Raw genomic sequence first — 14863 nt, 5'->3', positions numbered from 1 at the left:
CTGATGTTCTGTTTTTTTAAAAAAGCAGAGCAAATGAAGCAAAGCCGCCACATAAACCAGAGAAAATCTACTCTATGGAGATTAACGAAATCCCCTATCATCTCAGACATGAGTCAAGTGTGATTTCCATTTTACAAACTCAGGAAATTAAGGCCTCAGAACCCACAGGGAGTGGAACCCAGTGAGCACACACACCCACACCTGTCTACTGGTAAAGGTGCCGCTTCGCCATCATCCTGTGCCCAGGCAGGAGGAAAGCCGGCAGTGCACAGGGAGCCCTTGGAACACACACGATCCTGATGATGATCCTCTCTCATTATTTCAGTTTCCTAAACACTTTTCCTGTGATTAAGGAACTGAATTAATTGTTGACAAGGTGGCTGGCCAGCACAGAGCAAAAATCCCACTCATGTGGGATGTGTTCCCTCTAAGTGGGGCAATGGGAAAGCATGCGGTATTGTTTTGTTTTTTCTGAGAAAGGGCTTGACAATTGGTCAGTGTCCAACAGCCTGGTCTTTGAACATAAATAATCATTTCTCCAGGGAAGGCTCTACCTAGGTCATCTGATCTGTTTTCCGCACAAAGTGTATTGCACTGACAAGGCTCTCATCCCAAGGAAGAAAGCAGAAATCTCATAATAAAACATTTTCATCAGTGAATCCCGGGAAGGGCCACAGTTCCAGGAAGGACTATTTATTCCAAGCACTGGGATGGATTTAACAATGTCCAGTCATAAAGTAGATGGCCTCCAAGAAAAGGGAACTGTTGGTAGGAATATAAATTGGTACAGCCACTATGGAAAATTATATGGAGGTTTCTCAAAAGACTGAAAACAGAGTCACCATATGATCCAGTGATCCCACTCCTGGGCATATATCCAGACAAAACTCTAATTCAAAAAGATAAATGTACCTCAATGTTCATAGCAGCACTATTTACAATAGCCAAGACACGGAAAAAACCTAAATGTCCCATCAACAGATGAATAGATAAAGAGATGTGGTACATATATACAATGGAATATTGCTCAGCCATAAATAAGAATGAATAATGCCATTTCAGCTATCCATCCATGGATGGACCTAGAGATTATCATATTAAGTGAAGTGAGTCAGGCAGAGAAAGACAGATAGCATATAATGTCACTTGTATGTGGAATCTAAAATATGACTATGTAACAGAAATAGACTCAGATATAGAAACAGACTTGCTTGTTACTGTCTGTTTCCGTCATTAAAATGAAACTCACTGAAGGAATGGCCTCTGGTCTATAGTAGCTTCTTCAGTAACTAGAATAATGCCAGGCATGTAGGAGATGCTCAATAACATCTGTAATTTTTATTCATGAAACCAGTCATAAATATAGAGTATGTAATTGTCATTCTTCTGCAACAGAAGTATGCTGTGTTAAAGGGGAAGGAGTATTATATAATGGAAGGGTTATTAAAGTGACTTTATTATTAGCAAGATCTTTTTTACTCATTTAATTCTCTTCCATCAAATATCATTGATTTCCAGTCCTTGAGCCAACAGGTATACTATTCTCCCTGATGTACTGTCAAACCCCTCTCCTCTTCCCTTGCCATGTGTGTCTCCTCCTGTTGGTTTTCCTAATCTGACCATATCATCCCCCAGCTTAAAACATTTCCATTACATGCCAGTGCCCTTACGATAAAGTCAACTAACATGACTTGGAAAACATTTTGCAATCCTATCTGTGCTCAGATCTTGAGCTTCACTGCTTGGCCCTCACTTGTCTATCTTTCCATTTTTTCTTTGGTTTCTTGAATTCTCTCTTGCCTTTGGGCCTTTGCTCCATGCCTCACCCCTCTGCCTGGAACGCACCCGCTTCCAATTCACCAAATTAACACACATTCATCTTTCAGCTTTGAAGAAGATGTTACTTCCTTCTGGAAGCTTTGCCAACCACAACACCTCTTCTAGTATCTTTCTTGCTCCTTAGTCGTTAAGTTGTGTTCGATTCTTTGAGACACTATGCACTGTAGCCTGCCAGGCTCCTCTGTCCATGGGATTCTCCAGGCAAGAATACTAGAGTGGGTTGCCATTTCCTTCTCCAGGGGATCTTCCCAACTAGGGATTGAACCTGTGTCTCTTGCATCTCCTGCATTGACAGGTGGGTTCTTTACCACTAAGCCACCTGTGTAGCCTCTCCACTACATTATAATTTACTAATTACTGCAACCATCAGTCTACACTCTTATCCCAGCTTCCTAGTTTGCCTGCTCCCCCATCGGGTTGTATTTGTCTTACATACTCTTATTCCCCTAGAATTGAGCACTATGCTTGATATTTTTTGTCATTTAGTAATTAAAAAAATAAGACAAAATAAAGGGATGCTTATGGCATGGTTTTAAAGGAAATCTCTGTGTTGACACTTGGGAACTTTTAACCAGTCGTCAAGTGTCTAATAAGCCCTCCATGCCCAGAATCACTTTGGCCCTCTCTCCTTTTTGAATGATTACCAAGAGGCACTGTCACCCCCTGGGGAGGCTTAGTCCCAGACTCTGCCATTTAGAGTGTAATATAAGAAGTCCTTTTCTGGAAGCAACACTGTGCGTGGTGGTACCTTTCAGCACAGCGAAAACTCGAAAAAGAGGGTGGTCTCAGCCAAGGGTCAAATTGCAGATACAATGCTTTATGTATTTGGCAGTGCTCTAGAGACAAATACATAATCACAGAGGTATGCGATCTGGTTGGAAAATTCGGGCCAGATAGAATGACATGGGTAGAAAAGCACATACACAAACACGTAACAATGAGCACTCTTATTTGTAAAAACCACATTAATGGATGGCAGCTCCCTACCTCTGAAGTGATTTATAAATTAAAATAATTGCCTCTTTGAACTGTGCAGATATTAACTGACCTATCACTAATGTACATACAGTGTCTAAACCATCCAAACATTACCTAAACATTTTATTCCCTTTATTCTGGAAACCCCAAAACCCGCAAAAACAGGCTCTTTGTTCTGGAGCCAAGGGTCATAAAGGAAAAGCCATCATCTTTGATGACTTTGCAATTCTTATTCTAGTTCTTCATCAAATTAATTCTGAGTGAAATTAGTAAGCACTCTGAGCTTGAATAAGTCTTCCTATTCCCCTCCCCATTTTACAATCTCATCCCAAGCACATGGATCCATTTCTGGCTCAAATTTCTGGTAATGAGAGCAGGGCAATTCATTATTTTTTTAAATTAATTTTAGCTTTGGGTACATATCCTAAATCACTCCAGGTTGTGGGTGCCTGGCATTTCCTTCCTACGTAAAATGAGGGAGAAACTAAATTGGCTGAAGCCCAGACATGCATGGACTATGACAAGCTTGCTAAGGGTTCATTCTGGAAGGGTGATCTTGACCTAAATTGAAAGGCAGGCAGAAAAGCACAGCAGTTAGGACAGGAGTCTTAGGGCAGTGGTTATAAACCAGAGCTGATTTTGTTTCCCCAGTGAAAATTTGATAATGTCTGGAAACATTTAGGGTTGTTGCAACTTGTTGAGAGGGAGGTACTGTTGACATCTGATGTGTGGAAGTCAAGGATGCTGCTAAACATCCTACAATGCCCAGGACAGTCCCCTATGCAAAGGATTATCCAGTCCAAAATGTCAGTAGTGCTGAGGTTGAGCAACTCTACCCTAGAGGCTGTGCAACTCTACCCTAAAGGCTGCGATAGTTGAATTCACATCCCAGCTTTGCTTTTTTTATGGCTGTGTTATCTTGAGTAAGTTTCTTGATTTCTTTGAGCCTTAGAAGTTTCTCTTCTGTCAAATAGAGATAATGATAAAGTAACTACGTTGACAGCATTTTGTCAAGCCTGGCATTTGTAAAGGTTTAAAAACATTATATTCTATTTTAACTGGAGTGGGTAGCCGTTCCCTTCTCCAAGGGATCTTCCCAACCCAGGGATCGAACCCAGGTCTCTTGCACTGCGGGCAGATTCTTTACCAGCTGAGCCACCAGGGAAGCCTAAGAATACTGGAGTGGGCAGCCTGTCCCTTCTCCAGGGGATCTTCCTGACCCAGGAATTGAACGGGGTCTCCGGCATTGCGGGCGGATTCTTTAGCAGCTGAGCTACCAGGGAAGCCCCAATTCGCCAATTAATGTATTTCAAATAGAAATACAAATTGCCAAAACTAGGCGGGGGGTAATTGCCAACTTTTAAATATGAGTTCCAAGCCCATACTTTATTTTTTCTTTATACTGTTACACAATGGAAGGATAAAAAAATGCATCATTTTATTTAGAAAATAGATTTGGCAACAATTGACTTTTATTTGGTGTGACTAAGTGATGCTAATTTCCAAATCTCAAAGATTCATTCTGTTTTGATTTAGGAACAGGAAAGGATGCATTATGAAGATACACCTTTTCCAGCATCTACACAGATCCATAGTTTCTAAGCCAGAAATACAGTAATATTTGCTTTAATTCATAGAGTTTTTTAAAAAAAAAAGCCTCAGTTTTCCAGTGAGCAAAGCACTGGAATAGCATTCTAAAAATGCCTAAGAGAGTGGAAGAAAATGGAAATAAAAATCATATTCTGATATTTTTCTATGTGATACTGACATAGTATAACAGGTTAAGCAAATATGGTTTTTATACAAAGTTTAATATTTATTTGAATTAAATCAATTTGGACTTATAAAATGTGTATACAAAACAGTTTCCTGAAGTTACTTCCAATAAGAAGTGTTCTAATATTACACAGCAGTCTGCTAGTGCTTTATACCCACTCTGAAAATACTCTCCCCAAATAATTTTATACATGAAAACCAAGATCTCCTAATATTTCTTAATGTTACAACTCCTACTTCTTTGTGCCAGGCTTTACTGAATGGACTAAACTGCACAGTCTTTTGGTCATTCTACAGATATTTTTGAATACCAACTACATGTTCCCATGGAGATGGGTGCTAGGATTATATCATGCTTTGAAACATGCAGATGGTCAGGAGACCACACAGGTTGGTGAGTGAGGACTCAGATTTCCAGAGTCAGAGAGAGTTGGCTTGACCTCTGGACATTTGGCTAAGTTATGTATTAGACTGGTGAGCCTTTGGCCATCTACTGAACCTGCCTGAGGATCTGTTTCCCCATCTGAAAATAGGTGGAAAGAGTATTTCTTGTTTGTTAAGACGATGTGGTTGACATATTAATATATATATTACCATGTGTAAAACAGATAGCTAATGGGAATCTGCTGTACAGGGCAAGGAGCTCAACTGAGTGCTCTGTGGTGACCTAGATGGGTGGGATGGGGGAGGATGGGAAGGAGGGCTAAGAGCGAGGAAATACGTGTGTATATATACACACATATGGCTGATTCAGGGGCTCCCCCAGGAGCTCAGTGGTAAAGAATCTACCTGCGGTGCAGGAGCCGCAGGAAACATGGTTCAATCCCTAGGTCAGAAAGATCACCTGGAGGAGGATATGGTAACCCACTCCACTATTCTTGCCTGGAGAATCCCATGGACAGAAGATCCTTGCAAGTTACAGTCTAGAGAGTCAAAAAGAGTGGGACACAACTGAAGCAGCTTAGCATGCACGCACGCACATGGCTGATTTGCTTCATTTCACAGCAGAAACTAACGTAACATTGTAAGACAGCTATATCCCAACTAAAAACAAACAAACAAACAGGATACTGGTAAACAGCATTGAACTTGAGTCTTGTTATTTATTCAGAAAATGGTTCAAGAATGATTAGCTATGTTATTTTAATGACCACTGTGTTATTTTTTAGTCTAGAAATGGCCTGGTTTAGGAAAATGGAAGCTTTTTGGCATTTTCTTCTTGAAACACACAAGAAAACTGATGGGAGAATTTAAAAAGCATCACAAACCAGAAGTTGAATAAACCGTATTTCTTAGCACAACGTGTACAGGCTTACCAAATGGAGCCAGCTGTCACAAAATAACCCAGGGTTGTTGCTGGTTCTCTTTTTAAGCTTCTGATCGCCAACTGGATGCTTAATCCAGTAGCTGGGCAAGCTTCTCTATGAATATGCAACTTGATGGTTTGCATATTTTCTTAGACATGGAGTAGTATTATGAAATCCTTTGTACAAATCCTTCAGTATGCACACATTCAGAGCTGCTTTCTAACTGGACTTTAGATAAATGACTTTTTTTTTATACAGACAGCTAGCTAATAAAATTCTAAGTGGTTTTGAAGAAAAAAATTACACACTAAATAGCATTTATTAGTTTTGTTACTAAAAAAAAAAAATGCATGTTTCCTATGGAAAATACAAAAAGCAAAAAGAAGAAAATACAAATATTCATCTCTAATCTCAATGACCAGAGATAACGTTTTGTGTATGTATGTATATGTACATATGGAGTGTTATTCTCCTTCAACAAATTTTTCTCCTTTCATTTAATACTATATTGGGATCATTAAATGTTACTACATGAGAGCAGGGGTCAACAGTCTTTCTGCAAAGGGCTAAATGATAAATATATTAGATTTTGTGGGCCATGCAACTTCTGCCCCAGCTACTCAACTCTGCCACCATGGCATGAAAGCAACCAGGAACAACCTCTAAATGAATGACTGTGGCCAAATTCTGCCCGTGGTGGGCTGGGCTTCTCCCCCAACCTGCAGTTCACTGACTCCTCTATACAAAAGCCTCATCAATAATTATGATATGTTATTAAATCTAATTATACTACAGTATCATTGAACTACATTTGTTATAACAGTTATTACGGAAAATGTATGACTTTTTAATCCTCTAGATCTTAGAGATTTCTTCAAGTGTTGTCTTGTTACTGCACACTTTGGGAAATTAAATATAATCAAAGAATAACCAAGCATCAGAGGAATATAGTTTTCTGGAGGTCAGTTAAAAAAATGCAAGAACTCTGACACTACCCTTAATTAAGTGTCTGTTCCATCACCATAATTTCCCAAATTCCTAGTGTTGTTTTGGGAGCAGTGGTCCCATGCAATGAAGGCCAATGCTGCTGGTTACTCTAAGCTACAACAGTGTTTCTGTTTATGACACGAATAGCACAAATCCAACTCTCTGCTGCAGCTGCTACTGAGACCCAGTCACTTTCACAAATAATAACACTGCTTGTTTTGAGATTGTTCTAGTAAGGGGGAATATTCCTTGAATTGATTCCTTTGTCTCTTAACTCTTTGAAACATAGAGTCATGGGTTATACACTATGCTCTGTGGGAAACAAACTCTGGGACAAATACTAGCATTGAGGAGATTTATTAGGGAGTGCTCTTGGGATCATCAACACCTGTGAAAGGAAGGATGGGCTAGAGGGACAACTTGAGCTCTGTTTTATTCGCAGGACAGGCTTCAGCTGACCCCAAGAAAAGTTCTGGAGCTGAGGTGGCTCTGTAGCATTGACTTGAGATGGAGGAAGAGCATGCAGACTTGACACGCTGGAGTTGACCACCTATTGGCTGAGAATGCGTGGGAAGGGCTTGGTGGCTCTCCTTAACAGTCTTTTCCCAAAGGGGGCCAAATAACCAAGGCTGCCATCTGACTGCACTCCCAGCAGTTCATGGGTAAGCCCTTCATTCCTGAAGGGGTTTCTTAGTGTGCATCAAGACATCTACCATCTCATGGGTTAAGTCCCAGTGAGAAACTTGCCCAAGTCAATGTTCTGTTCTCAGTTTGAAAAGCCAATAAAGTGATGTTTTTGAGGTGGTGTGGAATTTTAAGTCTGGTTTAATGAAACCATTTTGTTTAATAATTTCATTCAGTCACCCTATGAATACCAAGATCTGCAAACTCTATGTGCAAGGCAAGTGTGCATAAGTTAGTAAAACAGATTAAAGAGCCATGGGGAGCTTAGAGTGTCTTGGGGGAATGTGCAAATGTGAATTACAAGGTGAAATGATGGCAGTATTGGAGGTGATGTTACAATTATATCCTATAAGAAACCACAATTTGTTCAATTCAAATTCCCATTTTATTTTTTAAACTGCTTCCTTGTTTAAATTTATTAATAAATGGTTATCAGTAGTAATCACAGTTCAATTTCTACTGTAGCAAAGCCTGGAGTCACACATGTAGATGGAAAGACTTGGAGATGGGCACCATGGTTAAGATTTATTATTTACAATACACACTTAGTTATGAGCAGTTCCATGTGCCAGGTAATCCAGCTCTCAGCACTATGATCTATAACCTTCTTCTGGATGTCACTCATTCCTTCCCTCTATGATTGTATATATATTTACCAGCATTTTATAATACATTGCAGGTTTTACTCAGGGGCCCCACTGAATAAAAATACTGTATTAAAATGTATTTTGATTCACACATGGAATGCAGCTTCAGCTCTTTCTCACCTGCAAGTCAAGAATGAGGTCTCTGTACAATTAAAAAGCTAAAGTGGGACTTTATATTGGCACCTGGAGGGCTGTGGACTAAGTTCAAGATTATGAAAAAAATTGATGCAGAATTTCAATAAGGGCAAAAGAGATTTCACTTGGAATACATAAAATGCCAACATTACTGCTTAAGTATGACATATATGCAAGGCATATATGACCACATGCGATTTTATGGTTTCTAGGAAATACTGGGCATCAAAACAGTTTTCTTCAATAAGGCAATTCTGTAATAATGGTGTCACTTATTTATTTATTCATTCTTTCATTCAATAAAGGGTTGATGTGTTGTACATTTCCAGGGAGCATCAGTGATATCATCATCTATGTGGATAGTACCCTTGAAGCGTACAGGACACGACCTTCGCAACCATATTCAGTTTGATCAACAACATAAACTGGGTGAGTCCACGCTTGGCACTGAGAACAGTGCAGTGAGCAAGGCAGATTCGGATCAGACCCCTGTAAAGCTTTATTTCAGATGAAGTCAGACAAAAAACGAGTAGCTACAAAAACCAAATGAATATAAACTGAGATGAGTCCTAGAAGTATAGGGATGGGATAGCACAAGGACCTCTAACAAGGGCTACTAAGAAAGAAATTCGGAGGAAGCAATATTCAAGTTGAAGCATAAAGGATAAGTTTCCTTATGGATGTGAAAACGGGTTAGCAAAGGATGTTTCAGGAAGAGGGAAGGATATTTCAGAAAGGAAAAACAACAGCAACAAATCACATCACGAAAGATATGGGATAGCCAAGGAACTGAAGTGTAGCTGGGAAATGGAGGAGACAGGACTGAAGGGGGAGTCAGGGGCAGTGCCCTGTAGTGAGGTCACGCTTGTGCATATGGAGAAGACATCTGACACTGACGAAATACATGTGGCTGATGATATGAGGACTCTTTCAGTAGAACAAGTGAGAGACAGCGGTGGCTTGTCTAGGGCAATGCCGAAAAAGGTGAGAAGAAGTAGACAGATAAAAGAGGTTTTCTACTGAAATGTCTTAACCTAACTTCATTCTGCTATTTGTTGGCCAGTACTGTGAATTATTTTGACCTTTGCATGCTCTTAAGATAGTATTAAACATCAACTATTGTCAGTGATTCTGTGAAGAGCAGAATTATTTGAAGTTAACATCAAAGACCATTGCAATCAAGTGTTGGGTTTGCCTATTAATATGTCATAATGACAATAAAACAGTCATTACACTCTCATTCATCAGAAATCTATTTGACAACCTAAAATTTAATCCCTCTTTACTCTTCCATAACATGGAGTATCTACTCATTTGAGATTGTGGTGAAGATGCAAAGAGATGATACATACCTAAAGCACTCATCACAATGTCTGCTATACCATATTTGTTGTTGGATATTTTTTACTACTGCTATTATTCATACTTATGATGGGAGTCTGGGGTGAGAATTAATCACCGTTTTTCCTCTGAGTTGGCTGGGCACCAAAATTTTGGGAAAGAGATACAGCAGTTAAATCAAGAGAGATAGAAATATTAGCTTTATCACCAATGTTGCTGAATTTAAGAACATGATTGGCTTTTCTGCCCACTTGCACCAAATCTAGCAATGGATACCCTTAACTGAAGGAAACCTTTATATTTACACCTCGAAATTGCTCTTGTGCCTCCATCAGGAACACAGAGGGTTCGAGCAAGACCAGGACCCTGCCCTGATTCTGGTATGCTTATGTCATGGAAGAAGTGAACAGTACACTTTCACTCTTCCCTGGAACCAGAGAGGGGAGGAATTGAGAGCAAGGATCCTGGAGTTTGATTGAGTGACTATACCTGGCTGTGCCATTCATCAGCCAAGCAGACATACAAGTCCCTCAGAGCTTCTATGAGTTAATCTCCTCACCTAGAAGATGGGAATGATAAAGTGCTACCTCACAGGACTGCTGTGAGGATTAAAGAAATGAAAATGTTGGTATCTGGCACGTAGAAATATGTTTGCCATGACCAGCATCTAAAAAAAAAAAGAGTACCGAAAATGCCGCACTCTATACTTTTCCAATCTCATCCACCAGAAAGATTACTGTTCTTCCCCAGGGGAAGAGCATACGAGAAGAAAATATTTCTGAAAGAGAAGGGAATACATATTTCCAGTGCAATCCCTTCCTGAGGCATGGGATGGGGGGTAAGCCCTTCCTCTATGCTGAAGATGAGGGAAGAGTAGGAGTTGACCTCCCATATAGTCTATCATGGACTTTCCTGGTGGCTCCGACGATCAACAATCTGCCTGCTACTCAGGAGACCTGGATTTGATCCCTGGATTGGGGAGATCCCCTGGAGAAGGGAATGGCTACCCACTCCAGTATTCCTGCTTGGAGAATCCCATGGACAGAGGAACCTGGTGGGCTACAGTCCATGGTGTTACAAAGAGTCAGACACGACTGAGCAACTAACACACACACACACACCCTACTCTATCACTTGATACCTTGGCCTTCAGTCACACACACACACACACACACACACACCCTACTCTATCACGTGATACCTTGGCCTTCAATCTGTCCTATCTGCCAGGTCCCTGTCTCTCCCTCCAACTACAAAGACAGGGATCTGTCACATTCATCAGTATATCCTCTTTATAACGTTGTACCATGTACTGTGCTTTGCATGCACTGTGCCATTTACAATCCGTGCCTGATGGATTTGAACACGAGCTTCTATGTCTGAGCTACCTTGTTTCTTAACTGACTTAATTATGAAGGGCTGCTGCTGAGTGGCAAAACACAGGCCCTGAGCAGGAAGAATGAGGTTCCCATTTGTCTGCTCCTTTCTTCAGACCCTGATTTTCAGGACTACCCAGAAAGCTGGGTGCCTAAAGCTAACAAAAATTTTCTTACCAAAAGGCAAACACTCTTTACATTTACATTCCTTGCTTCTGATTTTTGCCCTACTTTAAAATTCTTGGGTTTCTCTGTCCAAAGCAGAAACAAAGAATTTAGAAAAAGTTTATTATCTTGATATCTTTTATTACCTTGATATCTTTCCTTCATATATATGCTCATCAATTAGATTTAGCTACATGTATGACACAGAGGAAGGAATATTAGGTTGGTGCAAAAATAATTTTGGTTTTGCATTACTGAATTTTGCCATTTGATATTGGAATACATTCTTAAATAAATGTGGTTTGTTATACATTATTTTAACGTGCATTTCTTGCTTTATATTTTTTGCTAATGAATTATTCCTTGGTGTTTATTTTATATGTATTTTAGACTAGGGAAATGATGTTAGACAAAAATCAATTCAAATGATCTTATTTGAGCACAAAATGGGTCATAAAGCAGTGGAGACAACTATGACTTCAACAATGCATTTGGCCCAGAAACTTTTAATGAACATACAGTGCACTGGAGGTTCAAGTAGTTTTGCAAAGTAGATTAGAGCCGTGAAGATGAGGAGTGCAGCAGAGGCTAGCCATTGGAAGTGTACAACGACCAACTGAGAGGATCACTGAAGCTAATCCTCTTTCAACTACATGCAAAGTTGCTGAAGAACTCAACATCGACCATCCTATGGTCATTTGGCATTTGAAGCAAATTGGAAAGATGAAAAAACTGATAAATGGGTGTCTCAAGAGCTGACTGCAAATCAAATAAACAGTTTCTTTTAGAAGTGTCATTTTCTCTTACCCTATGCAACAGCTCTATGCAACAACAATGTGAATTTTATGTAACAACCAGTGATGACCAGTTCAGTGGCTGGACTGAGAACAATCTCCAAAGCCAAACTTGCACCAATAAAAGTGTCATGGGCACTGTTTCATGGTTTGCTGCTAGTTTAATCCACTGCAGCTTTCTGAATCCTAGTGAAACCATTACATCTGAGAAGTATGCTCAGCAAATCAATGAGATGCACAAAAAACTACAACTCCTGCAATCAGTGGTGGTCAACAAAAAGGGCCCAATTCTTTTCTGTGACCTGGCTGCATATCACACAACCAATGCTTCAAAAGGTGAACAAACTGGGCTACAATTTTTGTCTGAGGTGCAATATCCATGTGACCTCTGTCCAACTGACTACCACTTCTTCAAGCATCTTGACAACTTTTTGTACGGAAAATGCTTCCACAACCAGCAGGATGCAGAAAAAGCTATCCAAGACTTCATCGAATCCCAAAGCATAAGTTTTTATGCTATAGTAATAAACAAACTAATTTCTCATTGGCAAAAATGTGTTGATTGTAATGGTTCTTATTTTGATTAATAAACATGTGTTTGAGCCTAGTTACAGTGATTTAAAACTTAGCATCCATAAATAATTACTTTTGCACCAACCTAATAGTTTCTTTCATTTGTACTATTTATTCACTGAGACCATTTATTTGTTATTTACTATTTGCCCTCCCCAATTACAGTGTATGTTCAATGGGACTTTATCTAATATTTTGTCTGGCTCTTGGATGCCATGGTTTTATGCCACAGTTTAGTTAAACTGTGACCAGCTGGCCAAATCCAACATACTGCCTGCTTTGTAAATAAAGTTTTATGGGGAAACTATCAGATCTGTGTGTTCACATATTGTCTTTAACTGCTTTTGCCCTATAACACCTGACCTGAGAAGTTGTGACAAAGATTGGGTGGCCCTCAAAACCTTTTACTATGTGGTTGGCTCACTACAGAAAATGTTGGTTAATCTCTGGCATTAACTACTAACTGATGCATTCTAAGTATTTAAACACTTGCAGAATGAAGGAGTGAGTGAATCAATAAACATATAACCTATATAGATAGAGAGTAGAAAATACAGATAGATAAAATAGTGTGTTAAAGGGATAGGACTATGCTTAAAAACTGTTTTTCTTTTTAAATCTTGTAATATTTAAGAACGTCATTTTTTAAAGCAGATGCAGAATTTTAAAATACCACCACTTCTGTAGATTGCTGGGAATATTGAGTTCTTGTGGCTCAAGAACTGCTTCAAATATAGATTACTGAGCCTTTTGCCCATGCTTTCATTTTTAGTTCAAAAGCCAAGCACCCTCATTCCTAATTATCCTTCTAACTGTGAGCTAACAGTGGGGTAAGCCAGCCCATGGGGATTACTTGAGAAGCTATTTCCACAGTCAATGATGCGAGTTGTTCAAACATGAGTGGATCAGAAACAGACCTGACTTATGGAGTAATGTAAATAATATTTACCAAACTGGTCATTTATCAAAATTAAATTGATCCAAGACCCCACGAGGCTTGGTTATCTTAGTCTCTACTCCAGACATAACATTTACCTGATAACTCACAAAGCTCCCAGGCCAGCTCCATCCTCCTTAGCTTGGCATTTCTTACTTGGACCTTTCAAAGAAGCCTTCTTTGTTTAAACTTAAATCTGTTAAACAAGAAAAAGCAGTGAGCCTTTACATTTTTAAAAGATCAAGAAAAGAAAAGAGGAGAAAGAGACACTTTATTTGTTTCACACAAGGATGAAAATTGGTCTCGCTCACTGACTCCATCCATCTCCAGGTTCCTCTGAGTATGGTAACAGGATTTTTAAAGCTATTTGCTCATTTGCTTAATGCTCCTTTAGGGGGCTTTCCAATGAGTAACACAGCCCAAAAAGAGGAGAAACAATCTATTCACCAAAAGGCTGCATTTTTAAAAGACATTTTGCATACTCCATTTCACAAAAAAACAATGGTTGCAAGAGCTCTGGGACATTAATTTTTCAAAGGCAAAATATTCATCTTTAATGCACATGGCCATAGGTTCAAAAAGCAATGTTAAGTTTGTGTATGTTGGCTGGAGTAACGCTATTTAAGACTTCCTCCTAGTTCTCCACTTCAGGAACAGTTTCATCCAACAGTGTTCAGCGTGTTGCTTTGCATTTCAAAGCCCTAAAATCAAATGTAATCAAGGTTCCAGGGTGGCTTTCAATGTAGAAGGCATGTGTTTAAGTGGATTTATAGGTATTTACATCCTTAATGAACACTGGTGTCATTTTTTCTAAAGTAACTCAACAACATGGTGTAAATTATTTGATCTTTTTTTTTTTTTTTTTTTTTTTGCCAAAAGTAAGTAAAAGATCACAGTGCCCTAGAAAGCGGCCTGACCATCTGAGTGACCTCATTAAACATGGCTGCACCATCTAGCCCAGAGTTCCCATCTATAATTAATCATGAAAATGGCTAGACTAAGTAGAACTCAATTATGATGAAGGGTCAAATTTTTGAAGACAAAGTTGAAATGATTCTGAGGCTCAGGGTGATACAGCTCTTTGTAAAGGTTCACTTCAGAATTGACCTTTCTTGAGTGGAGAAGCGGAAAGTCTTAGACTGAACAAGGAAAGGCAGCAATTCTAGAAAAAACAGCAATGATGTATATGAACCCACACGGAGAATGAAGAGACCAAGTAGGACAGAATGCCAGAGACATTCAAAAAGTCATGCAAACAGAAATGGTGCAGGGATGCTAGTTGTGAATCTACTTCATAAGGGACATATTTTTTGAGGCCAATAAC

General features: G+C 39.4%; 1 protein-coding gene across 1 annotated transcript in view; it reads right to left on the bottom strand.

Moving 5' to 3' along the window:
• The window catches only part of LOC122683673 (cyclin-Y-like protein 1), a 75055-nt gene extending 61275 nt beyond the window's left edge, over positions 1 to 13780 (bottom strand). The window contains exon 1 of the mRNA XM_043887563.1: positions 13638 to 13780. Coding sequence (XP_043743498.1) covers positions 13638 to 13671 — 34 coding nt within the window. The 5' untranslated portion in view covers positions 13672 to 13780. The remainder of the gene's footprint in view (positions 1 to 13637) is intronic.
• Positions 13781 to 14863: the final 1083 nt, after the last annotated feature.

The sequence above is a fragment of the Cervus elaphus genome, chromosome 1, assembly GCF_910594005.1.
Source record: "Cervus elaphus chromosome 1, mCerEla1.1, whole genome shotgun sequence".
NCBI classification, from domain to species: Eukaryota; Metazoa; Chordata; class Mammalia; order Artiodactyla; family Cervidae; genus Cervus; species Cervus elaphus.
This window is presented reverse-complemented; position numbering and strand designations above follow the sequence as displayed.